At 61.0% G+C, this 26,534-nt stretch overlaps 1 protein-coding gene across 5 annotated transcripts in view; it reads left to right on the top strand.

Annotated features, from left to right (window-relative positions):
* The window catches only part of GSE1 (Gse1 coiled-coil protein), a 246,305-nt gene that overhangs the window by 137,267 nt on the left and 82,504 nt on the right, over positions 1-26,534 (top strand). For 2 of the 5 annotated variants that reach the window (XM_030298103.1, XM_030298101.1), the window contains exon 1: positions 9,207-10,247. The exons of the other annotated variants lie outside the window; for them this stretch is intronic. In XM_030298103.1, coding sequence (XP_030153963.1) covers positions 10,211-10,247 — 37 coding nt within the window. In that variant the 5' untranslated portion in view covers positions 9,207-10,210. Of the gene's footprint in view, positions 1-9,206; positions 10,248-26,534 lie in introns of those variants that run through there. 5 annotated transcript variants of the gene reach the window in all.

The raw sequence follows: 26,534 nt of genomic DNA, 5'->3' as shown, positions 1-26,534 counted from the left end.
TGGGCCACGTAACTCCTCCCAGCCCCAGCCCTTGACTGAGACTGTCCCCTCCCCTCCGTGGCAGCTGTTGAGACGGACGGTAGCACAGGGCACCCGGAAGTTCACCTCATCACATGATGTTACGAAATTGAAACCACCGTTTTGGCCCAAGTGGGCAGAATAGCTCTTTTGTCCTGCCTTTCCCAAATACATCCTAGAGCTGCTCCAGTGAGTCACGAGATGCTCCAACCGGGCCCACAGCATGGTTCCGTGAAGACAGGAGAGGTGGGGCTAGATCACACTAGAGTGTCCATGACTGATAGCATATACTTTGTTCTTCGTAGCAGGTTTTGCTTAGGTTGGAGAGAAGGAGGTCTGTGGAGATAAAGGAGAATGACTGAGAGGCCCAAGGCACCAGGGTAGCCCACATAACCTGTTGGCGGCCTTCACCCCCCTTTGGCCGTATGAGCACCTTCACATCATTGCGTTCCTTCCTTCCTGGCCCTGTTAACTGAGACACAAGCTTGCCCCCACTTTGGAGCCATTGATTCTAAGCAGCATCGGAGAATCTGGGACAGCTGGAAGGCCCCATTCAGCCCCTCTGATTTTTTATGTGGTCAACTCGGGGCCGAGAGAGAGCGTTTTTTTGTCCGAGGCCGATGGCAGAACGGGGTCTGAAACTCTGGTCCCGCAGCATACTGGTGGGGTCCCTTAGGCTGCATTGATGGCTCTCAGCTGGGGTGAGTTTGTGCCTTCGCCCATCCCCCGGGGGAAATTTGGCCATGTCTGGAGAGATTTTCCTTGTCGCGATGGGAGTGTGCCCCTGGCATCCAGTGGGTAGAGGCCAGGGATGCTGTTAAACATCCCACAGTGCACAGGGCCGCCCGCAGCAAAGAGTTCTCTGGCCCCGGGGCGCCTGGGGGGGCTCAGTCTGTTAAGCGTCTGACTCTTGATTTCCGCTCAGGTCATGATCCCACGGTTCTTGCGTTCGAGCCCCGCGTCGGGCTCTGTGCTGACGGCTCAGTGCTTCAGATTCTGTGTCTCCCTCTCTCTCAGCCCCTCCCCCTGCTTGCTTGCTCTCTCTCTCTCTCTCAAAAATAAATAAACATTAAAAAAAAAAAAAGAACCCTCCAGCCTTAAATGTCAGTGTGCCGAGGGAGGGAGCCCTGGGCCACATCCGTGCCTGGCCCAGGAGCTAGTCTCCAGGAGGATGTCTTGAGCTGGGGACATCCCGTGGGTTCAGGCGGGACCCACCGGAGGGTGGATGGACGGTCAGGCCGTGGGGGACAGCGGGGACAGGGTGGGCCAGGCAGATGCTAAGGCAGGACGTGGCAGGGCTGAGCCAGGATTTTGTCACGAGGTGAAGCTAGAGGAGGATGCAAGGGCCCCGGGGAGCCCCCCTCGGACCCCATCGTGCTGCAAGCCAGTGCCCAGCCACCTTTTAAGACTCGCATCTTGTCGGCCAGAGGGCTACAGAGACCCAAAGCAGTTAGGCCCAGGGGGAGACAGGGAGATGTGCGTGTCATCCACAGGCGGGTAATTATGCCCCCCCTCCCCTGTCACTCCTTCCCCAGCAGTCCCCAGCAGCAGGCAGCAGGGAGGGCTGCTCACAAATGCCTTTTTTGCCTTGAACCGGCTTCCGCCTGGTCCCTGGTGCACAGGCTCCGGGAGGGAGAAGAAAGCGTCGTCGGCTTGGCCCCGGGGCAGCAGATCAGGACAGTGGCCGGGGCCGAATCCGAGGAGGCAGGCCCCACGCGGGCTGTCGCCGCGTCCACAGAAGGTGCCTGTGGGGGTTTGCGGGAGGCACGCTCACGCCAGTATGTTCCCTCCCCCCGGAGACCTCCCTCGGCACTGCTCTGTTGGCTCCACAGGAAACAGAACGCTGACAAGAGCTGTCGCGGATTATGAATGGACCGCCTCCAGAAGTGGCCGGCCTTTGTCCCTGGGAGGCGTGTGAGGACAGGCTGGGAAGGGCAGGGGGTGCTTTTCGGGGATGTGCCGCGTGCGGCCCCGGCGGTCCCCAACACCGTCTCCGTCCGATTTCTCCGGCCTCCACGCAGCCACAAGAAGCGAGCCCCTTGGCCGTGGCCATCCATGTCGCTGCCCGAGGCTTGCCCCACCGCTGTCTCAGGGAGGTCCCCGAACACGGATCTCGCCGGCAGTCCGCTCCAGCAGCGGGCCCGCACTGGAGGCCGGATGCCCGGTTCTGCGCGTTGACCGCGGCCGTGCGATGGACTTGCCCTTTGGCTTTGTCGTTTGTGTTGCTTTTCGTTAAAAAGGGCGTCTGAGCTCCAGCCTCTTTCCCGGCTCTTACCCGAGGGGAACACCACAGAGAGCAGCTTAAAACGCAGGGTCTGGGGCTTGGAGGCAAGCTTTTCCTCTTACCGGCAGTGTGACCTTGGGCAAGCCGACTTTATTCCTCTGGACCTCCGTGTTCTTATCGGAAAAATGGGGATCCTGATAGGCTTGCTTTGGTTGTGGGTATGAAATAGATAATGCACTTAAAGTACCCACTGCAGTGCTGGGTATTAAGTAGATGCCTGTTAAGGGGACCTACTGGTAACGTGTTCAGCTAACAAAGGCCCTGAGTCCCAGCGGCTCATCGCACTACAAGTAACGGTTTCCGACTCACATTGGAAACTAGACAGGAGTAATTCTCCACCAGGTGCCCCCATGACGCATATTCGGCCGGAGGCCGCGTCAGGGGCCTCTGCTCTTAACCACCTTTGGGGGGTCTGGTGGAGGCGCTGCGTGTTTTAGACGTGGGTCCGGGTCGTCCTGGGAGCGGACATCTGGGAGGCAGACCCAGAAGGAGAACACGGAGGCTCCCGCGGGAGGTGGCTCGGGGCCAGGCCTGGGAGTGGTGAGTTATTCCCTTCCACCGCGTTCTCTTGGCCAGCACTCGGTCATCTGGCCCCACACATGTGCATGCGAGGCTAAGAAACACCGTCTGGGTCTGAGCCCAAGAGGAGAGAGAGAAACAGGTTCGGTGAAAAGCTGGCCGCTAGGGCTCCTTGTTATTGTTACCCCAGGCCTCTCGGGGCGGCTGGGACGCAGAAGGCCAGCTAAGCCCTCGGTTCATAGGCTGATCTGGCAGGGCTGGTTGGCCGTCCCCCGGGCAGATGGCCACACCCGATGATCCCTTACAGCCCAGGCTGCTGCCCAGACCCCAGCCAGCAAATGTGGGTCACCAGGGAGGAGACGGGAGGGTGGGCAGGTCACTGGGAAGCTTCCCCATCCCAGTGGGTGTTGACTGCAGCTTCGCGGAGGACGGGCCACCTGACCACGCCACCCGTGCGGGCGTCCTGGCCCCTTCATGTTAACCCAGGCCCTCGCTACAGAACTGAAGGAGAGGCTGACCCCGCTGGCCCGAGGCCCATGGCGTCCAGCCCTGGACGCCACCCAGGGCCTCCCTGGGTTGGCAGCACGGAGGGCATTCATTTCTGCAAAGTGACAGAATGTATTAGTTCCCCGTGGCTGCTGTAACAAAGTACTACAGACCGGGTGGCTTAAAACATCAGAGATTTATTTTCTCCGGGTGCCGGAGGCCAGAAATCTGAAACCAGGGTATCAGCAGGCCCAACACACTCCCTCCAAGGGCTCTGGGGGAGGATCCTGCCCGCCTCTTCCAGCTCCCGGGGCACCACGTGTCCCCCTGGCTGTGGTCGAGTCCCTCGTTTCTCTGCCTCCGTCCTCGCGTGGCCTCTCCGCATCATCTTCTCTTGTCTTTTTAGAAGGACACTTGTCAGATTTAGGGCCCACTCTGACAATCCAGGATGACCTCACCTCAAGGTCCTTAACTTAATTCCATCTACACAGACTCCTTTTCCCAATGTGGCCACAATCGCAGGTTCCAGGCGGACACGGGTTTTGGCGGGACCGCCGTTCAACCCACGGCACGGGGGCAGCTGGAGGAGGCCCCCTGAGGCCTGGCCCCCCCCAAGATGGGACAGCACAGCCTGGGTGTGCACTGTAGCCCCTGGGGAATAGGAGAGGAAAGGCGGGAACAGCACACGAAGATGGAAGCCAGGCCTGGGTTTTCCGATGTCGTCGGGAGGGATGCTTGGACAGAGCTCCCCCGCCCCCCATTTCTGTGCGGACCTCTCAGACCTGCCTGTCTTGAGACTTAGAACATTCGCACGCCGTCCGGTCACCTAAGGACTAGAGCGGGACGGACGGGGCCAGTGGGTGTGTCCGCTCCCTGTGTGCCCTTCGGGTGAGTGACTTCACGTCCAGGGGCCTCGGTGTCCTCATGTGCAAAATGGGGTGACGGTCACTGTAGGTCCGCCTCCCAGGGTGGGGGCAGGTGCCAGATAAGATAACACCCTTAGCCAAGCACGTAGCACGCAGCCCTGGGTGTACTCAGGCCCCATCAACGGCTGTTATTATCGCTATTTTTCAAAACACGGGAGTAATTACAGCTGTATTTATGGAGCCCTTACTGGCTGCCAGGCACCGGGGTGGCTATCCACCTGGATAACCTGGAATGCGGGAGTGATTTCATCCCATCTTCCAGGTGAGGAAACTGAGGTTCAAAAGGGTGAGGTCACCACCTGAGGGCACACAGCTGCAACTTGAACTCTGGCAAGCCCAGCTCGAAGCTGGTGGTTAGGAACCTGGACTCTGGAACCAGCTCAGGTTGAAATCCCAGCTCTACCATTTACTGGCTGTGTGTCCTTGGGCGGGGTCCTTGACCTCTCTGTGCCTCATCTAGAAAACGAAACGCCTAATGGTGACCTTGAACAGCATTGTCAGGAGGATCCAGTGAGTTCCCTGTGAAAAGCGCTTAGCACAGCAGCTGGCAAAGACCGAGTGCTCAGGAAACATCAGCTGGCACGATTATCCTAAAGAGGGAAGTGGAGGGGGCAGACCCAAAGGGGCATTTCAGGTGAGCCACGCTCCCGGCCTTCCCTCTGCTCCCTCTCCTGGGATCCCCGGGGAGCACCTCCAGGTGTGCTGGTGGCCTGGTGGCCTCTGGGCCTGGCCCAGGTGGCCACCGGCGTGCCGGTGGGGACACAAAGGCAGCAGGCCCCGGGAGCCGGCCCCCTCCCCGCCCGGCTGTGCTCTCCAGACCCCGGCTGCAGCCTCGGTGTCCTCAGCACGTGTGGGGAGGCTATTTTTATGGCGTTCAGCTGACGCTCTTGGCCGGGGAGGCTGTCTCCGTCCCCGCGCCGTGGCGACAGCAGCCCCGCTAGGGGGAGTCTGGGCCCCCTCCATTTTGAAGGAGCCGCAGGGGAGGGGCGGGCGGGGGCCCTGCATCTTCAGAGTGGGTGTCCAGGGGGCTCCACTCGGCTTCCAGGGAAGCAGCCGGCAGCCCCCGGCTTGCTTTCCCCTTGAGAAATGCAGCAGCTTTCTTTTCCTCGCACCCTGCCCGGGACAAGGCCCAGCGTGCCCTCTGACCCTTGGTTGGCTGACAGCGTGGGCAGGGGGCTCTCAGGGAGGCAGTGGGGAGCGAGTTTGCCGGGCGGTGGTCCCAGCGGTAAGAAGGGGCCCTGGAAGCTCAGCCTGCCCCCCTTCCTGCCTGTTTTCTAGAAATGCCCTCCTTTTCCCCAGAGGTGAGCTGATACAGAGGGGGAGGGTCATTGCCACGACCGGCCTCTAAGAGAAGACAGGGGTGGAGAGAGATGTCCTGTCCTTGCACGGAATCCCCATGAGGTTCTGCCCTTCTCACCTGGTCCAGGTGTGGCCCAGACTGGCTGCCCTTCTTGCCCCTCCCCTCCCCCCCCCCCACCGGCAGGCCATCGCCACCCTCAGAGGCGGGGCGGCTCCCCTGGGACTCAATGGCCATAGTGAGGAGTTCCAAAAACCACAGCCAAGCCACAAGGGCCAGTGGGAAAGGGAAAATCCTTCCAGCTCATCGTTCAGCCACATTATGGCAAACAAGCGAGCCATTCAGCGGACAGTCTGCCCGCTAAGCAGGCTGCTTGGCACAGCGGGGGTTTTGCTTTCTATTTTTCAGCTGTTTTGGCTTCGGGTCAGGAGCTGTGGTGCAGCCGCCCTCCCCTAGTGGCGCTCACCTTTTCCTCCCGTACAGATGTCCCTGTCACCAGGAAATGTCACCAACCTACGTGGAGCCGCCTAGACCCGGGGCCAAAGGAGGCTTAGTGTCACTAGACTCCAGCAGCTCTCACCTTCTTCCCCGGGGGAGTGGCCAAAAGCAATTAGGGGTTGGCCTGGGCTTTTGAGATAATTCAATGCAGGCATTCAGATGCTTATAGGGAGAGATGTGTGCCTTCCTCGGGGAAGCGGAGAGGCTGGTGCTGGCCCACCAGTGTGGGGCCTCCTACCCCCCTCTTACGGCTCGCCCCCCACCAGCCGGGCTGGCGGGGAGCCTCCCCCAGGCTCTGCCTTGATTCCCCCGCCCTGTTTCAGTCCTGGAGGGCCCCCGACTGGCTGTGTCCAGAGGCCCTCGCGTAGAAGCCAGGCCAGTTGGAGCTGGAGACCGAAAACCCCTTTGGCATTCCCCTGGGGCTGGCGGCGTTCTCCACAGGTGGCTCTCAGAAGGCAAGCTCCTTTCTGGCACCACCTTCCCCATTTTAGCAGGGGAAGGGGGGCACCCAGCGGATTGGGGGAACATCCCTCCCTCTGTACCCTGCCTGTGATTGGCCCATAATTACAGGTTTATTGCCTGTACAGCTATTGTGTAATGACATGTTTGCAAATTAATTTTTATGGCTCCTGCCATTAGCATATACAGTAGAGGAAGGTTTAGTATTAATTACTAGGTTGTTCCTGTAATCCCGGAGAATTAAAAACCAATAAAAGAATGACAACAGAAACTGATAGTTTAGGGTCTTTTAAAAATAGTTAAAAATTTTTTTTCATCCCCAAAGTAGGACCAGAGATTTTCCAAGCTTAAGACGCACTTGGAGGGGGCGGCCGCTCAGCCGGGCCCTCCCGTGCGCGCCCCGGTGCCCCCCACTCCCAGAGGGGCGCAGATTATCAAGTGTGCCGGTGATAAGTGGGTGATAAATGGAGGGGAGGCGAAAGCTGGGATCCCGGCCCAGGCCGAGCCGAGCCGGGGGCGGGGTGCGGGGGGGGGGGGGGGCGCAGGTGCTGAACCCCGACCCCGCCGCGCCGGGGCCGTTGTCTCCCTCGCCAGGCCGCCAGCGGCGGCAGGCGCAGGGGGAGGTGCGGGGAGCGCCGAGCGCGCCGCCACGCAGCCCCGGAAACAAAGGGCCGCCGCCGCCGAGGGCCGGGCGCGACCTCCGGGGTCAGCGCGGGGCGGAGCGGCCAGATGTCGGCGGCGGGCGCCGGCGGCCCCGCGCGGCCCGTTTCCTCCAGGTCAGCAGCCCCGGCGCCCTCCCGGGTGACCGCGCGCGCTCGGCCGCCCGCGGGGAGAGGCGCCGGGCGGGGCGCAAGGGGCGGGGGAGGGAGCAGGGGATTAAAAGATGCTCCTCGCACCCCCGGCCGCCCAGCGGGCGGAGGAGGCAGCCGCCGGCGTGCGGCACCCACCCAGCCGTTGGTGGCGGCGGGGCGGAGCGCCACCTCTCTCTCGGCTTCGTGCGCTCCGCCCAGCCCATTTAAGATCCTCCGGGCGGGGGGAGGGGGGTGGGGGGGGAGGTGAGTGGCATTGAGGGGTCAGGAGGAACGCCTGGTGCCCCCACCTCTTCCAATTTGCCCTCCGGAGCTCTCCTCTAGAGTATCATATTCCGGGAGTTCAATTGTCATCTGAAGCCGCCGCGTTTAGAAGGGACCCCCGGGCTGCCGCTGGGGACCCCTGATTTACGCAGTGGCTGGAGAGCGTTGGCAGGAACCCAAGCCTGGCGTGACCGCGGAGCCCCGCCCTGCGTACCTGCGGGCTCAGGTCTGTTCCTCAAACCTGGATGGTTGTATTTGGGGTCAAAAGGTGATCCCTCAGTGTCACCCAGCCGCGATTCCGGCTGGTTGTGCCACGGAGGGGCCCTTCGGAAGGTGAAAGGGCTTGAAAATAAACGGTCACATCCAGAGGCAGCTTTGCAGCGTGCGTTAAAGAGTGTGTGGGGGCGTGGGTAAAGGGATCCTGTCTCTTTAAAATCGCTGGGCTGGACAATGAGCGCACAGGATGTGGTTTGGCGGCAGGGTTTTTTCCCCTTCGATTTGGGGAATTATCACATGGGGCCTTCTTGAGCTGGTGTGAAAGAGAGGCGGCGTGGGGAGGAGAGATACAGACTCCACACAGTCACTCACACACACTCTGTGCAGTTGATCGTTCTCTTAAACCAAATTAGCCAGGGCTCTCGTTACTATGGTGCAGCCGGGGCTTGCAGAATCCCAGTAATAGCATTTATTAGGTCTATTTGCCTGGAAGCATGCCTTCCCGGATCTGATAATGCACCAGTGCAGGGAGAGTGTGGAAGAAGGTATCAGGCATTTGATTACACTTGCAACAGGGATTTTTAAGGGTGGGGTGCGAGGAAGAGAAAAGGAGAGAAAGAAGCCGCCCGCCTTAGGAGCTCACCCGGGCTGGGCGGTGTGTGCCTTTCCGCAGTCCCGCGTGGGTTCACAAAAGGCGGGCCAGAGCTCCCCCCCCCCCCACCCCGCCCCACTCCCCGGGCACGGTTTGGGGATTCTCCTCCCAGGCCCCGGCGGCGGGTGAACTCCGGCTCCCGCAGCTGTCAGCCGTGGGTGGGGAGGGCGGGCCGGCGGCCAGAGCGCAGAGTTGGGCAGCCGAGGGGGGCCCGGCGGCGCCCGCAGCCGCCCACTGTTTGCAAACGGCCCCGCTTTGGGGCAGAGCGGAGCGCCCCGCTGCCAGCAACGGCAGCCTCCCCGCGTTTGGAGAGGGGAGCTCAGCTCTCGGCGCCCCGATCCTAGTCCGCACGGATCCGCTGCCCGGCTCGGCGGCCGCGCTGGGGGAAGCTCGCAAGTGAAACTATTATTATCGCCCTGCAAAGCATGGAGCTCTTGGAAGACGCCGCGTAGAGACGGAAGGAGCCGCCGCCGCCTGCAGCCGCCCGCCGCTGCGCCCCTACCCTTTCGCTTTCATTAGGGGAGACAAATCTGCTGTCAGGCAGCCAGCTTTCCAATTTACCGATAATGATTCTTGCATGAAAATTGATCGAGGGGCTCTCCACCGCCGTGCGCTCTCGCCTCCCCGCTCTCCTCCTCCTGCTCCTTCTGCCCGGGCGCCCGAGCCCCCGCGAGTTCTTTCTCCTCCTTCCCCCACCCCTGCTCTCTGAGTCAGTGGTGGGACGCCGGCCCGGGGAGATAACCAAAAGAAAAAAAAAAAAGAAAGAAAGAAAAAGAAAAAAAGAAAGAAAAAGGTTTGGGGGGGGGTGTTGGTGGCGAGAGGGGGAGGGGAGCCGGCTCCTCGGCCTGCTTTCTCCTGCCCGAGACTTGTTTGCAATCGCTGCCTCTTTTATTTACGAGAAGAAATCTCCCCCTCGGTACTTCTTGGCTGTTTGGGTATTAATTTTCTCCTCTCCCCTCTCTCGCTCGCCCCCTCCTCCTCTTCCCCCACCCCGCCCCTCCTCACCCAGTAGCTAAGGGGAAACGAAAACAAAGCCGATTTCTCCTTGGCAACAAGAGATACCCCCTCCCGCCGCCCCCCCTTCCTTTTTCCTTCTGGTTCTGAACGTGAAACCCTGTTGGAAACAGGTCCCTTGACCCTCGCCCTTGACATTCAAATGGCTGAATGGAGGAGAGATTGCTACTCGCACGTCTTGGGGCTGCTTCTCTCTCTCTCTCTCCCTCTCCTCTCTCCTTTTTTTCTTTCAAATGAGTAATCCCTGAAGATCTTAACCCCCCAATTTCATCACCCTCACCTCCCCCCTTTATTTTTCTCGCGCTCCTCTCCGCTCTCCCGCCTGCTTCCCTCCGCCGTGCGCCCCCCTCCTTTTTTTATTTGCATCTCAAGTCCAAAAGGCAGAAAATACACACGCGGCGAAGACACCGGGCAGCCGTGGAGGCTCCGGCCCGTCCTCGGTCGTCAGTCACCCCATTGTGGATCTGCCCGGGCCGAGGTGGCCGAAACTGCCCGGGCGCTGGCCCGAGAGAGAGCCTTTTCATCATCTTAGGGAGGGGGAAAAAAGGGAAGAAAAAGACATTTTTCTCCGTCGCTCTCGGGATCTCTCTTCTGTCTTTATTTTATTGTTTTGGACATTTTTGAGCGCCTGGGCTTGGACGGCCCTTTTTGTCTCACTGCTGGGTTAAAAAAAAAAAATTTTTTTTTTTTTTTTTTTTTTTTTTTTTTTTTTTTTTTTTTTTACCTTCTTCATCCCTCTCTGGCCACTATGGAATTCTAATTTGAATCATGTTTGGATTGAAGCCGCCACTGTATTACTTACCAGGTAAGCGAGCTGTGCGCCTCCCCGGGTCCCGCGCGGCGCCGGCGCGTCCCGGACCCCCCCCCTCCCGACCCCCCCCCCAGACCCGCACAGCCTGGGTCGGGGCGGTGGGTCGGCCGAGCGCCCCCCCCCCACCTCCACCTCCCCCGCGGGCGGGCGCGCGCGGCCCCGCCGCTCCCGCTGCGGTCCAGCCGGCGGTGTGTGCGCTACGTGCGGCGGGGAGCGCCCACCCGGCCCGCCGCCCCCACCGCGCCGCCGCCGGGGGTTGCGCGTCTCGCTCCTTTTGTCTGCCCCGAGCCGGCTCCGCCGCGGCGGCGCTGCGAGCGGCCGGGGCGCGCTGCCTTCCAAGGTGAATTAGGCACCGGGTGTGAAGTTACTTTGCCGCAGGCCTCCCCGATCGGGTGGCAAGCGCCCCCCTCCCGCCCCCAGCCTGGGGCTTATTTTCCTCTGCCTCCTGCCGGCCCCTTGCGCCGTCTCTGCGCGAGCGTGGCGCGCCTGCCCCCCGCCCCCCTTCCTGCCCGGGTTTCCCTGGAAGGTTTTGTTCCTGCCGAGGTCGGAGGAGGGGGCCGGGGAAGCTCCGGAGGGTGGTTGGCGTGGCTTCCTGTTTCCCTAACCTTCCTGCGCGCTGACAGCAGCCTGCCGTGTAACTTTCTGTTTCGGGGCAAGTCGTGCTTGTAACCCAGAGTGGAGGGGCGGGGAGGGGGTGACAGCAGGAGGTTTGGGGAGCCCCTCTTGAGTTCACCTTATTTGGACTTTGAGACCTTAAAAATAATTACATGTAGGCTAAGGGGAAGCCGGGAAGCCAGGGGTTCCTGGAGAGGGAGGCAGGAGCCTTGGTGATCCCTAGGCCCTCGGGCTGCCTCCTTGTCACCCCCTTCCAGTGCCCCCGGGGTCGGGAGCAACTGACTAGGCCTGCCCTCCCTGGGCCCCTGGCGTGCAGGTCAGGAAGGCATGGCAGCGAGTGACCGCTTGTACTGGGAACAAGCTGTTTTTATTTTCCCTTCTTTGCTTTGAGAGTTTCGTCTTTGGGAGTTCACACAGTTCCCGTGGAAGTTGGGGCCACCGTGGATCTGGGGGAGGGGAGACTGGGGTGCTGTAGGGAGAAGGGGAACTTCCTGGGCTCCTGTGGGGGCTTCTCAAATTCTGCAGAAAGAGGCTGGCGGCGGAGGGTAATTTCTGCACTGTTTTGCTGGGGAAAGGTGCAGGTGGCTGGGTGTTGGGTTTTTTCACTGCACGTTCAGGAACCCCTGTCACTTTGGCCGAGGCTCCCACAGAACCCCTGCAGTCCCTGGGAGGAGCGTGGGGGGGAAGGAATGGCCTGGACAGGACCCAGCTCTTCTGGATCTGGCCCTTGCTGCCCTGGACCAGGTCAAGGGAAGAGGTCGTCCAAGTGTCCCACAGACTTTTAAAAAAAGAAGCAGGAAGGCCTGATGGGTTCTGGGTGAAATCTGTACAGTTACTCTTTCTGAGCTGCTTTGTGGCTATTGTAGGGCCCCAGCCCTTCCCAGAAACTGACAAGGTCTGCGTTTCATGCTTACGGTCTCCACCGCTTGTGTGAGGAAGAATCGTTTTCAGGGTCTGTGCTTTATTCTTGAGGTCTTTTTCCTGCAATGCAAGTACAGCTCTTCCCCTCCGTCCACACGGCCCTTCGCGGACCTGAGGCACATGAGAACCGGGAACCCCCGGTTTGCACAAGGGTTCTGTTCCAACCCCGGGGGCTGACGAGCGGGGGCGGTGCTCAGAGCCGTGTCCCCCCCGCCCCCCCACAGGAAGATACCAGAAAGCCCCGAGCTGGGGAGATGGATGCATCGGGGCTCCTGGAACCCAAGCTGTGGCTGTAGCATTGCTGCTGTGGGTGCTTTTCAGTTAGCTGGCCTCCCCCCCTCCCCTTGCACGGGGAGCTGCCGGGGGGGAAGCAGGGACAGTTCCTTCCTCTGTATCTATAGCCCCCCCCACCCCCCCAGTGCTGCACCTTGCCTTGTAGACACAGTACATGTTTGTGGCAAGAATGAATTTTCTTAAGTACAGGGCGTCTTGAAAGCACAGGTGTTTGTAATCCACACCCTACTTCACCTGCCATTGGACGGCTGCTGGAACATACTTCTTCATCAGGTGACCGATTTTCTATTTACTCTTGGAGCCTCTGAAAAAAAAGGAGGAAGTGTCAGGCTAGGAAATTCGAAGCAATTAAGGAAAATCAGTCTTGGCTGGTGTTAAGCCCTCGGGGGCAGCGGGGTGAAGAAGGCAGGTCTGGACCCCCGGGGGAGGTCAGGGCTCAAGTCCTCCTCGGCCTGTGCAGGGCGGGGGGGAGGGGGGGGGGGCTGTCACCCGGTTCTCCCCTCTTTCTCTCTGTCTCTCAAGTTTTCTCTTTTTAAATTCTCCTACTAGGGTTTTTGTACGTTAGGATTGTGGTGTCAGAGCATAGGGGCTCAATGGGAAGGATCGTGGGGAGATGCCTTCGCTTCTCTGGGCTTCTGTCAGCTCAGAGTAGTCAAGGTGATAGTCAAAGGGAGGCCTGTCAGGCCCCCTCGGGCGTGCTTTGCAGCAGTCCCCCCTGTGAATCTCACTCCCACCCCTGAGGTGGGTGCTGGTGCCTGCCCATTTCACAGGTGAGGAAAGTGAGGCTCCGAGGAGCTAGGGGATTCGGCCAGCTTAGACAGGATGGAGCTGGGGTGTGCAACTGGCCACTGCCCCGGGACACAGGGGCCTGGTGGCACCCCTTACAGCAGAGGTCTGGTACCAGTGCTCTGGAGCTTCTGGGACCTGGTTCTGTTCTGCAACTGCAGAGCTCAGGGCCCAGAACCTGCCCTTCCGGCCCTCACCTCCCGCCCGGGGGCAGTTCACAGACTGCTGTTCTGTTGGACGCGCGACACGATTGAGGCTGGTGGCGGTACGTTCCAAGCCTCCGCCCCTTCTGAGCTGCCACCTCGGGCAGGTGGACTTAAGCTCTCGGGGACTCGATTTTCCCATTTGTGCGATGGGCTGCAGACGTGTATCCAAGTCCGTATCCGTGCGAGGCAGGGGCTGGCGATCTGTGGCCCACCGCTTGTGTTTGTAAATAAAGTTTTATTGTCCACGCCTCCTCTTGCACGGAGTGTCCGAGGCAGCTTTTGTGCTACGACAGCAATGTCGAGTAGTTGCAACAAGGCTGGTCAGGCCTGAAATATTTATCATCTGGCCCTTTTCAGAGAAAGTTTGCTGACATCTGGTATAAGGGATTAAATGTGCGAATTTTTACAGGGCACTGAGGACAGTGCCTGCGATGAAGTTAACACTTAGCAAGTGATAGCTATAATAGAAATCGTTACCATATTTTTTTACGCTTGTTTATTTTTTAGAGAGAGAGGGCGCGCACACAGGTGAGCGGAGGAGCGAATTCGAGGGTCAGACGCTTAATGGACTGAGCCACCCAGGGGCCCCCCCCCCCCCCCGCATTATTACTATTTAAGTAAGCTCTAGGCCCAACATAGGGCTGGAACCCACGACTCTGAGATCCAGAGTCACATGCTCCACCAACTGAGCCAGCCAGGTGCCCTCCGAATTATCATTAGTAAGGTGGAATTATTTGCAGAAACTCACAGGGCTCCTTAGTGGTTGGACTGGGACTTGAACTCACGTCTTTGGGCCCGACCCCTGGCCCCCAGGACACAGTGTCTGACCTCTGCATCCTTCCCTGGCAGAGGTCAGGGCTGGTAGCCGTGGGAAGGGAGCTGGGGACTGGCGGATGGGTGGGGTCTCCAATGCTTCTTGGAACACTTCCGGTTCTGTGTGCTCGTGCGCCCAGCTACCCCCTTTCCTGAACTCCACCAGGTTGCGAACTCCGTGCGGGAGGCGACCGGGTGCTTCCTTGAGGCCCAGCTCGGCGCCAGGCCAGTAACGACAACAACAAACACAAGGAGGGACGGGTGGTGGAGGTGCTTCTTGCACGGTGCCCGCTCCGTCGCAGACGTGGTGTTCGTGTGACCCCCCCCCCCCCTTGCCGGCTGAGGACACTGAGGCACGGGGAGGTTGCGGTCAAGCAGACAGTCGGCAGCTCGGCCAGGCTGTGACGGCAGGCAGTTTGGCTCCAGAGTCCCTGCTTAATAAATATTTGTTGAAGGAGAGCGAGGGAGGGAATTGGCCGTTGGTGGTGGTGGTGATGGCGCCCTGCCGGCCCCCTTATCTTGTTCCTGGAGTTCACGGCGGGGCGGGGGGTGGGGGGACTCCCCAGCTGTCAGCTAACCCCACCCCGGCCTCATGCTGAACTCTGGGTGACCCAGGCTGCCCCTCGGGATTGACTGTCCACTGCTGGGAAGGACACTCCAACTCCAGGGAAGAAACTGAGGCCCAGAGAGGGCTGGGGCTTGGCCCAAAGCCACACAGCCTGCTGGTGGCCGCTCTCAGAGACTCTGGGTCCCCCTCAGAATACTTCCCTTGCCCCCAGCAGCCTCCCGAGCCTCTGACAGGCTTGCAAGGGACTTGGGCTTCCCCTGCGGGGAGCTGCCTGGATTTGATTTGGGCGCCCAGACCGCTGCCAGAAAGCCCCAGCCTGAGTCTGGGTGTGGGTCTCTGCGCAGGCCCACCTGGGCCGATGGAGGGGGCTGGAGGGGCCTGGAGGCCAGGGCAGGCCGCCAGCCTCCCCCCCCCCCCCCCCCCCCCCGGTCCTCAGGTGTCTGCTGGGGGCCGGGGGGGGGCCGGAGCTGGGAGAGGGGGTGATGGAGCTCAGGCCCGGCTTCTGGCCCGACCTGGGAAGCTGCTGGGCGGTTAGCAGAGCTGTGGCTTTGGGGCGGGCTCTGGAACCACCCAAGGCCTGCTCTGGGGGCAGGCTGGGCCTACAGGGATCTGAGTCAGATAAAAGGACAACATTGCTATTTCGGTTGTGATTGAGAAAGCTGCTTATTTACAGCTCAGAAACTCAGCGGGGACAAGCATTTCGGCTCCCATCTAGCACTTTCCAGGCAGTCACTAATTAATCTTCTGATACCCCTGAGACCTGGGGAGGGGCTGCCACATTTCCATCTGTCGGCTGGGAAAGCCAGGGGCCTTTTGTCCCAGCTGTGGCCCAGCCCTTCTCCGAGGGGCCTGCTCTGGTTCCCACCCCCCTGCTCAATTTGGTTCTCATTAAGATTTTTTTCTTGCTTAAATGTGTTGTTGTTACTCCATGGGTGGGAATCTGATACAGCCCCGTTGGAAACTCTCCTGCTTCTTATCTCCTTGACTCTTGGAGTCAGGAAAAGTTTCTTTTATGCTCCTGGAGCGAAGAGTCATTATGATACCTGGATTCCTGCCCTCGACTGGGGCAGGGTGATTCTTCCTCGGGTGCAGGGGTGCGGGGGGCAGTGGGAGGCTCGAGGGGCAGCTGGCCAGGGCCACCCAGCTCCCAGAGGCCGAGCCTGTAGGATGAAGCCTGCGTTTCCGAGTCTGGTGCTCCATAGCCCTCGTCCCACTTCCCCCTGGATGTGGACATGACGTGCCCACCACCCCCCCCCCCCGGGGGCAAGTGTGGACGGGCCCCTCCAGTCATCTGGTCTACCCTGGTATTTGCAGCTAAGAAAACAAGGCTTGTAATTCTCCTTAGACTTTTGGTGACATCGGGTCGGTGGACGGGGCCTCTTTGTTTACAAGGGGACGTCCTCTCATCATCTACTTTGCAGGAAAAAAAAAAAAAAGAAAAAATCAGGCTTTTATCACCCCTAAAGTAGCCTTTCCCAAAGGGTGACGGAGCCCCATGTTTGAGGATGTCAGCAAAGCTGTCGCTCATCCATATTTGGGATTGTCTCTCCTTGGTGGTCTAGCTACACAATCAGCTGAAATTTTGCAGCCACGGGGTGGGGGCCGGGGGCCGGGGGGGGGGGGAAGTACATTAGAAAGGAAGAGGGAATTTGGGGGTGAGGGAATAAAAATGGATGCCGTGCTTTTTTGTGTGTTTTTAAGAGCTCCATATAGATTTAAAGTCCTTTTGTTAATTTAGGAACATAAAACTGTGTGATGTATAGCTTGCTTTGCTCGTAAAATTACTAAGTGTGGCATATTTAGAGCTGTGAGAGCTTGGGGTAAAAGGGAAAAAAAAATCAGTGAGACTTTTTTTTTTTTTTTTTTTACAAGTCTTTCGGGGGAAAATGCGTTTTTCTGGCTTTTTCCCACCGATGCCAGGCCCTCCGCAGCTCTGGCTGGGATTGGTGGTTACCCTCAGCCCAGATCGCAGCCAAGCTGGAAGCTGGAGGGGGTGCTGGTGTGGGCTGGCCGGGTTTGAGTTAAGCCAGGTCCAGATCTCGCCCCCAGAGCCCGAGTCCACCCCGTCCCAGAAGCCCCCGGCCTGGAAGGAGCAGCGGCTGCCCTGTCTTCCTCCTGCCGAGAGACAGGAAGCGCCCTCTGACCAGGCCTGGACCGCCGCCCAGTGGGCATTTGGCCACTTGCTTAATGGCCTGCAGGGTTGGGAAGTCACGGAACATTGGACTTGGAAGGGACCTCAGAGGTCAGATGGCCCGGCCCCTCCCTTCTCTCCGTTTGGTGGTCTCCTGCGGGGCCTGGGTTCTTAGAATGTTGCTTTTGACATAGACACACATGTGTGCGTGTGACCCCGTTCTCCCCTCCTGGGGCACAGAAGAGGTCTGTGCCCCCTCCCCCAGCCGGGCAAGGCTCCCCCTGCGGGCTGCCAGGCCCTGCACTCTGTTGACCTACGTTGGCGGGAGCGGCAAAGGAGGTCTGTGTCCTGTCCCCTGCCTGCCCCGGGAACAAATAGGGAGGGAGGCGAACGAGGACGGAGTGCCCTGGAGTCTCCTGCGATCACCCTGGCGGAGGAAATCCAGGAAGGCTCCTCGGAGAAGGCGGCATTGAAGGCCGGCCTTGGAAGGGAGGACCACCGAGGGGGTGAGGCTGAGTGGAAGGAGGCTGGTACAGTGAAGGGGGCTGAACCAACAAGAACAGAAAAGCTGCGTGTTCAGGGTGCCTCCGGAGTGCTGGGGACTGAGCGCCGGCCATTCCCACCCTGGTGGTCGCAGACGTGCGGATTGAGAAGTCCAGGGGCACAAATGCTGGTGTGTGCAGAATCTTCTGGAAGCACAGGGGAGGCAACTGTTGGGATTAAGCTGGGGGTGGAGGCAGTGTCTGAGAGGCGGTGGGGAGGAGGGGACATTGGGGCTGGCCTTCCTCCTGGCGGGCGGCCCCCCCACCCTCACCTGTCCGGCACTGGAGACGGAAGGCGGCCACTCCTACCCTGGGGCTCGGCAGTGCCATCTAGTGGCGGGGTTCTGAAGCCTGTGCGCCCTTCAGAGAGCTGTGGGCTCCAGACCCCAGAGGCCAGACAGATGCGTCAGGACCAGGGGGCAGGGCAGACAGGGCCCAGCTGGGAAGCAGAGCTGACCCCCGCAGGGGCCGGTGGCCTCCCAGGAAGGATGCTTGCAGAGGGAGGGGAGAGCTTGGTGAGGCGGAATAAAGCGGTGGGGGAGGAAATGACCCCCTAGGGTGGGTGGGAGCCACATTTTGGAGGGTCTTGGTGTCATAAGGCCAGTGACACGTGAGTTGGATTGTGTTGCAAGGGGTGGGGGGAACCCAGGGCTTTCAAGCAGCGAGGTTCTTTCTGTTCTTTCAGCGCGGGTTTACAACGCGCCAGGCACCGGACCAGACGCGTGGAAATACAGCCGAGAAGCCCCCGAGGGCCGTCCCTTCCCGGAGCGCCTAGTTTGGGCGCCAGCTCGTCTCACTGTGTCCCCCGTGTGATGCAGACTCTGGAGAAAAGGAGAGCAGGGGAGGGGGTGGGGGTTGCTGGAGTGTGGGTGGAGGCTACTTTATCCCGGTGGCCAGAAAGGTCGGTGTTAGCCTGGTGAAATGTGAGGGGCAGGGACCCAGGCTAAGGGTCCTGCATGTGCAAAGGTCCTGGGGCGCCAAGGACGTACGTACGGATGTGTGGCCACCGGGCACGTGCCGTGGGGAGCAGGGTAGAGATGAGAGGTGGCGCAGTAGGCCTTGCCCTTGAGCACCCCTCCGGCTGCGGGGCTCAGGTAGATTCCAGGCGGTCGGGGCAGCAGGGACACCAGGGTGCTGGGACTGCCATGGCCCCAGGCGAGAGACAGGTGGCAGGCTAGACTGGGTTGGCAGTGTGGAGGCGCTGAGAGGTGGGGAGAGTCTGGAGGTAGAGACGGATTGGATGGCAGACCGCCTTGGGCCCATCTGTTTGGGGAAGATGGCTCCAGCAGCCTCCTTGTGGAGGCGGACAGTCAGCAGAGGCTTTCCTTAGAGTGAGGGGGTCCTGCGGGAGGAGGGCGGGCTGGGGGGCGCCTCTGAGCCCCGGGGTCTGTGAGGAAGAGCAGGAGTGCCTGTCCCGCCCGCGGCCCCGGCGTCTGCAAGGAGAGGTCAAAGTACGGACAGTCGAGGCTGAGTGTGGGCTAACGTCTCAGCGGTTCTCAAAGCGGGGTTCCCCAGCCAGCAGCATTGGCACCGCTTGGGAGCTGTCAAGAGGTACAGATTCTCGGGGGACCCCCCCCCCCGACCGTCCCGAGGCGGGTCTGGGAGTCTGTGTGCCGACGAGCCCTCCAGGGGATTCCCATGCTCGTTCAAGGGCGACAACTGGTCTGACCCCTTGTCCCGACTATGGAAACTGAGCCGGGTGGCTGAGTTCCCGAGGAAGATCGGGAATGGGGTTGACATTTCCTTGGAAGGGGGTCCTCGGTGAGTGAAAGCCGCCCCCCACCCCCAGCTTCAGCCCGTCGCCCCTGCAGCCGGGTGTAGAGGAATCGGGAAGGAAGGGTATCCCGTCTTCCAGGTGGCCTCCCGGAGGAGGTGGTAATGACCGAGGGCTGAGGGCTGAGGTCGGCCGTGGGCTCTGCCTGGTGGGCGGGGCCAGCTCAGGCCCTGCAGCTCTGGTCTTAACCAGCAGGGAAGCTGGGCAGAGAGCCTTGGGTTCAATTCTGCCTTTGCTTCCCACTGGCCATGTGGCTCTGGGCAGATTCCTTCCGTTCTCTGGGCCTCGGCGTGTGTGTTTATCAAATGCCGCCAGTGGGGTGGGCGTGAGCACTCGATGGGTCAGTCTGTGGACCGAGCGCTCTAGGACCCTTAGCTTTGGGGGCTGTTCCGGCTACGGGCCTGTGTCTCAGACTCTGGACTGGGGTCCGAGAAGGGGGCCCTTCCCGAGAGACCTGGCTGAGTCATTCTTGACAGGGGCAGTGGCCGGGGCGGGGAAGGCACTGCCCCTCGGCCCCCGTGAACTCCAGCGAGGAGTTCAGGGCCACTTTGCTCAGACTCCCGAAATGGCTGTCGGCCAGCCGGGGCTCACACAGCGGCCTGGTCACAAGATGGCAAGTTCTGAATAAGTAAAGAAGAAACAGAATCACTTTGATCAGATGGTCCCAGCTCTTCTCCCACTGTCCCCCCCCCTGCCCCCCGCCGTCAGAAACGCCCAATCGGGTGCACCCCAGCGCCCTACGTCTTATTGGATGAAGGGTGTCATTGCCGGACCGTCCTCCGTGGAGGGTTTCCTTTTAATGAATTCCTTCTCCGACCTCCCCACCCCGAAGGACTCCAGTGTCACCCTCCAGCGAGTGGCCGAGCCCCAGGGCCCACAGCACCTTGTCTCCTGCACTGGGGCCCCTTTGAAGCTGCCCGCCACTCGTCCCCACCCCCTTGTCACTCTTGCCCTATAATTCATTTAGGATTAGCTTTTAGACCTCCTCGCCAGTCCTAACTTCTGTTGCCTTGGTAACTGTCAACCGTTTGCTGGTTTCCCGTGATTATCTGACAAGAGGAAGGGGGGGGGGGCGGGCGGGGAACATAAAGAAAGGGGGAGGAGACAGTGCCTGGGTCTTAATCGAGCTCACTGGAGGGGCCCAGCGGGCGGGCTGCTTGCTGGGGGAGCAGTTGGGTAGGTGAGGCCGGGCGGGGCGGCAGCTGCGTGCGGGAGGGGTGGGGTGGGGTGGGGGGGCGGTTCACACAGGCTGCCCCCCACCCCTCTGGGAATGAGTGTGAACGGTATCAGGAGCCTGCTGGATCTTCAGGGCCCAGGGACAAAGGTGTCACCCGCCCCCCCTTCCCTTTTGGGAAGTTTCCACTGGCAGATGGGTTTCAACCCGTCTCCACTGCAGCACCAACCACAGGATGCCCGGGCAGGGGTGGGCAGGCCAGACCAGACGGGCAGCCGGGGGACGGGTGCGTGGGTGTGCGGGGCACCAGGCCGCCTGGGCTGGGACGGAGGGAGTGTCCGTGAGCACGCGTGTGACCACATGGAGCGATAATCGTGGATGTCGCGGCTGAGCTCAGGAGCTCACAGAGGGCGCGGCGGGCACAGCTGGTCTCTGCCCCGGGACAAGGACCGCTGGACGCAGAGGGGTTTCGGCGGCCAGCCCCTGGACCCCTCTGAGGGCCTGTCGCGCTCGTGCCCGGCGGTTCGTGCCGGCTGGTGGCCCGCGGCTGCCTCCCCGTGACCCCTGCGTGTGGCTTGGGCTTCCTCACGACCTGGTGGCCTCGGGAGAGCTGGTACTTCTTAGGAGGCAGCTTGGGGCTCCAGAGGCGGGTGTCCTGGCCCGCAAGGGGGAAACTGCACGGCCTCTTAGGATCTGGCCCCCGGGCGGGTCACGCCGCGTCACTTACGACGCCGCATTGGGCACGTGTGGGATCGCGGTCCACCCACCTGCGGTCCCCGTTTCCAGGCCGGCGGTGGTGGCCTGGCCTTTCGCAGGGAGGGGAGAAGATTTCGTGCTCTTCCAGAGTCAGCTTCGAAAGTGATGCTTCTGCTCTGACGGCACCTTCCGGGGCGGGTTCGGGTTCAGGTTCGGGTTCGGGCTCCTTCCTGGGCAGAGGGCCCTCCCCCCCCCCCCCCCCCCGCTTCAGGTTCACCAGCCCTGCGTGGATGAGGGCTGTCCCTCGCGGCGGGGGCACTTTCACCCGTCCCGGCAGGAAGACCAGCCCCCTCAGCGGCATCCGTGGGGCGACGCCAGTGCCTTCTGGGGAGCTGCTAATGAGCTGTGCCTGGTTTTTATGAAACGCCGTGGTAAATTATTAATTTGGGCCAGAAATGAAAGTGTAGAACCGGATGGGCTCATGAATATTCATCCTTGACTCTAGCATGCCAGGGTTGATCAGCGGCTGGAGCAGTCAGCCCCACTCCTGACCCAGATTCGGGGCTAGTTCCGTGGCGAGGAGGCCCTCGGGAGAGCCGTGCTCCCCTCCCTCAGTTTCTCCGTCCGTCGATGGGGCTGATAACCCACAGCCCATCGGCACAGTCGCGGCTAGACCGGCCTGAGAGGAGAGGCCCTAAAGTCAGAGGGTTCCGGACCCGGCCGGTTGGCACTGTGCGGTTGCCAGTGATGTTGATGTCTCTATGACAAGGGACAGAAGCCCCCACCCCCCCACTCCTCTGCTCCTGTCTTAGGGTCTCCTGGGGCTCAGCGCTGGGGAGCCCCTAAAGATGAGCGTCCCGTCGATGGGCACCCTTTGGTTCTGGAGCCTGACTGGGGTTAGTGCCGCTGAGGGCCCTCCCCCGTCCGTGTGTGAACCTCGTGGTATGTTAGTATCCCCAGCTGGTTCTGTTCCTAGGGTGCTTCCTTACTCCTAAGGGAGCCTGGCGCGACAGGAGAGCTCAGGGACTCCAAAGCAGGGCGGCCAGGGCTCGAACCCGGACCCCGCCATGGACTCCTTGTTAGGTCGTGGGCGGGCTGCTTAGACGGCCGCGGTTTGCCTGTGCAGGTGCGGAGCGTGGCACTTCCTGAGCTGGCTGGGAGCACTGAGAGGGATCGAACGTTTCACGTGCCCCTCGCGGCGTGCGGCGTGTGGTAGGCTCTCTGTGGCGTTGACCTGCTGTTGGCATTGTCGTTAGTGTGGCTCTCGTCATCTCATTTCCTGCAGGGATTGGAGCTCGGGGGCTAGGCGCGCCCAGGCCTCCGCGGCTCGGTGCCCCGGCACAGGGGGCATTTCCTGGGGACCGCAGTGTTGGGTTAATGTGTGTTTTCCCTGCTTCTTGGGAACCGACGCAGTGTGCCCGCGGGGAGGGCCTTGGAACCACATCAGGCTCGTGCGGCTTTCAGTGGGTCCCTCTGGGGTCCTTGCACCTGCCCTCTGCCTGGACAGGCGCCTTTGTGTTGCAACCCCCCCGGGGACTGCCTCTGTGTGGAGCTGAAGCCACTTCTGCCTGAGGTCCTGGGGTGGAGGTGGGGGTTTCGATCCTCTGCTTGGCAGAAGAGGACACGGAAAAGTGAGGTTTCTGGCAGCTTCCGGGGTTAGAGCCGAGATAGGAAGTGCGGCCGCGGGTTCCCAGGCCGAACCAGCCACCCCTTTCAGGGCGACGGCTCTGGGGGGGGGGGGGGGCCGGCTGACCGGCCAGATGGGATTCAGCGTCACCTGTCTGAGCCCCAGGCCCACAGGCCGCTTTGGGGGCCTCCGCCAGGACGGGGGAGTTCTGGGCGGCCTTGGCCCTTGTGGCCCCTGTGAGCCTTCGGGGCCTTGGCATCGGGGGAGACGGTCAGAGCCCAGAGCGCGTGGGAGGCTGCCAGGTGTGGGAGGGAGCGTGCTGGGGGAGGAAGGACCTCGCCCTTGACCCGCCTCTGCCAGGGCTTCTCAGGGGCCTCGAGGGTCCGCAGGTGGGCTGCTGGCAGGCTCTTGGAGATCTGACACCTGCTGTGTGACAAAGCCGATGCGCCCCAGCGCGGCCTGCAGAGAGGTTCATGAAAAGCCTGTGAGGTTTTATGTGGCTTATTGAAACCAATAACTCCACCCGCCTGCTTTTCATCCTGGTTTTGATGCCTTTGACTCAGGGCTCTGTCACCTCCCAGGTGCTCTGCCCGGAGAGAGGCAGTCAACGGGTCAGACCGGTGGGGCGAGCCGAGTGGAAGGAATAATAAAGCAAATAGCCCGCAACCAACTTTGTTCTCCTTGCCCCGGTTTGGAAGGAGCTGCTGGCTGGTTGCAGCTGCTGCCGCTGCTGGGGCAGCTCCCGAGCACCTGCTGGGTGCCAGGCCCGAGAGGGGCGGAGGGCGGGATCGAAAGTGAGTCACAGGTCATGCCTTCAGGGCCCTCCTGGCCACCTGAGGAGGGGAGGGACTTGGCCGGGAGTGGGCTGCAAGGTTCTGGGCTTGGAAAGATGCAGCCTCCGGGGGCTCAAGAGGACAGAAAGTTCCCGTGCGGCTGGAGAGATCTGGGAGGACTTCCTGCGGGAGGTGGTGTTGGAAGCAGACATTGAAGAATCCGTGGGTTTGGAAGGGGGAGCAGCCCCCAAGGTCATCGGCACCCTCCCCAGGCTCAGTGGCACGGATGTGGCTGGTCCGTGGGCCACACGTTGGCCTAGCCACACGTGACCATTGACACATAATTTTTTTTTTTAAGTTTATTTATTTGTTTTTGAGAGGGAGACAGACAGAGCGAGTGCGGGAGGGGCAGAGAGAGACAGAGGGAGAGAGAGAGAGAATCCCAAGCCGGCTCCGCACTGTCAGTGCAGAGCCCGATGTGGGGCTCGAACTCACAAACCACAAGATCCTGATCTGAGCTGAAACCGAGAGTCGGACGCTTAACGGACTGAGCCCGCCAGGCGCCCCCTATTGAAACACAATTAAAATGAAACAGAATCAAAACTTAAGTTCCTCAGTCACACCAGCCCTGTAGCTGCGTGGGGCCAGTGGCCACCTTGTGGGACGCCCTGTAGGGCAAGAGAGCTGTCCGTCATCACAGAAAGTCCCCTTGGAAGGCACTGGGCTCACGACCTGGGGGGGACGCCTGTAGGGGCCGGGAGGCCCCTGGGAGCCCGAGGAGGGGTCTTGGCTGTGTTTGGAGCCATAGGGACCTCCCGGAGCAGGGAGGTTGACCTGTCTGCAACACTGGACACGGGAAGGACGGGAGCAGAGGGGGACAGTCCAGAGGTAACGAGAGCCCAGGTGAGGGAGCCCTGACAGGGGTCAGGCCGGCGGTGGCACGTGTGGGTGACAAGGGCCATGGAGGAGGTAGGAGTGAGGGACATGAAATGGGGAAGTGAGTTGGGATGGGGGTGGGGACAGAAACCACCAAGTGACAGTTTGATGATGAAAGGAATCGTTTCCATTGTCACGTGGCCCTGGACCTGTGGACCAGTTGGAGTCTGGAGCCGTCCCCGTCATTCGGGGGGTGTGCGTGCACAGGCTCGGGGTGTCTCCTTGGGAGGTCTCCAGGCTGGTTCTGTCCCGTGCATGCGCACACGCACTCCAGTTTGCTGTCTCGACGCCCCTGGCGTGTGCCTTGCCTTTGTGTGAGCACGCCTCTGGAACGAGCCTCTTCGAGTTCCCACCTCTCCCTGCTCGGTGTCGGCGGGGGGGGGGGGGGGGGGGGCCTCTCCCACCCCTCGGGGCCCCGGCAGCTTAGCATCTCAGTGACATCCTCCCGAGTGCGATCGGGGAAGGGAGGCCTTGAGTCACCCAGAGGGCTTCCTGGAAGAGGCGTGGGCTTCCCTCTGTTGAGTCAGGGCATCGCAGGTGAGCGGGATCACAAGCAGAGGCCTGGGTGTCGGGCTAACTTGGACCGTGAGGAGGGGGTTTGGACCGTGATAGAGAGCGTTGGGGTTCGGGGGCACAGCGGGGTCTGGTACGGGGGTACCTGGAATCATGGCCAAGGGGGTTAAGGGGCCTCCCGTGGCCACCCCCAGCCGAGTCCTGCCCCATGTGTGGATTGTCTGCCCCCCCCCCCCCCCCCATGTGACCTTGCACGGGCCCTTCCAGCTGTCTGGGTTTCAGGTTTTTTGTTCGTTTTTGTTTATTTGTTAAGAGAGCGAGCGAGCGAGCACACAAGTGGGGAAGGGGCAGAGAAAGAGACTCCCACGTAGGCTCTGTGCGGTCGCACGGAGCCCGACGCGGGGCTCAAACCCGTGAACCATGAGCTCCTGACCTGAGCTGAAGTCAGGCGCTTAACCGACTGAACCACCCAGGCGCCCCTCAGCTGGTTTACTTGCTCAGATAAAACCCACACACGGTGAGTTTAGAGGGTGCCGTTCAGGGGGTTGTAAATACACTCACAGACTTGGGCGGCCGTCACCACTACTTGGTTCCCGAACATTTGTCACCCCCCCCCCAAAAAAAAAAAAACCAAATCCCTGTCCCCAAGCCGGGAAGCGGTCATTTCCCGTTTGACCCCGTCATCTAGGCCCTAGGCCGCTGCTCCTCTCGCGCCTGGCTCCCCGGGGCTGCCTGTCCCGACACGTCCCGTCAGTAGAGTCACATAGGACACCGGCTTCGTCCGCTGAGCCTCGTGTTCGTGACGTCATTCGCGGCGTAGCGAGGGCAACGCCGCCTTCCCCTTCACGGCCGAGTCAACCCCCCCCCCCCCCCCCCGTGGGGACGGACCACGTCTGGCTCGTCCCTTCACCCGTTCGCAGATGTCCGTGCCCTTTCCCCCTGTCGGCTGTTGGAACCACGCGGCTGTGAACACGCACACACGAGCTTTTGTGCGAACCGGTGTGTTTTCCCCGAGCCTCTGTTTTCCCAGCTGTGAAATGGAACAGCGTCCTGGGACCCGTGACGTATGCGACTTGGAACCTCTAAGGCGCTCCGGGATGGCTTCTGTCGCCGCCCTTCGTGGCAGCTGCAGGGCCGCCCTGGCCGGGGAGTCCGGAACAGGTGGCCGTCCGTGCTCAGAACGGACCCGCTGTGAGTGAGTGTCTGTCGTGTGTTTCTGGGGAACCTCCTGGGAATTTATTTGAGAGACATTTCTGCACAGCCCAGTTCCGTAGAAGAAGGGGTAAAATGCTGGGACACGTGAGCGACCTCTGCCGCCCTCGTCTGGGGGTTTTCTGGAGAACTCCGGCAGGCATTACTTCCTCGCTCGAGGCAGAAGTGAGACAGCCAGCCCATGCTGGGTTTCTGGAGGATGGATTTGGGAGAAGCCGGTCCCCCTGTGCCGGGGGAGGGGGTCCCCCTGTGCCGGGAGAGGGGCACCTGGGCCTCCTGTCTGGTTCTGACGGGCAGCCCCCGGAGCCTGAGTTTTTCTTGGCCAGCCTCCAACTGGTACAGCGCTGGCTTGGCCCTGAGCTCTCGTGGGGCAGAAAGGAAGCTATTGAGGGCCGGCCGTGGGAGTTGTAAACTGGATAAATGGCCCTCCAGGATGCCTTCCCGCAGCTCTGCAGGAGGGAGAGTGGCTTGCCTGGGGTCACACAGCAAGGTCAAGCTGAGCCGGGAAGGCTCTTCCTGACCCCAGTCCGTGCCTTTCAGCAGCTCCGAAATCCTCTCTCGCCCTTTGACATAGCCTCTTCCATCCCATTAAAACCTGAGGCTTACTCCCCAAAGGCCAGCAGGAGCCAGACTCCGCGAAGCTGCCCCTTCCTCTGCGTGACAAGGCCCCGGGGTCAGGAGGCCACTGGAGTGACCTTAC

Source organism: Lynx canadensis, chromosome E2, assembly GCF_007474595.2.
Source record: "Lynx canadensis isolate LIC74 chromosome E2, mLynCan4.pri.v2, whole genome shotgun sequence".
NCBI classification, from domain to species: Eukaryota; Metazoa; Chordata; class Mammalia; order Carnivora; family Felidae; genus Lynx; species Lynx canadensis.
Note: the sequence above shows the minus strand (reverse complement) of the source record. Positions and strands in the feature narration are given on the sequence as shown.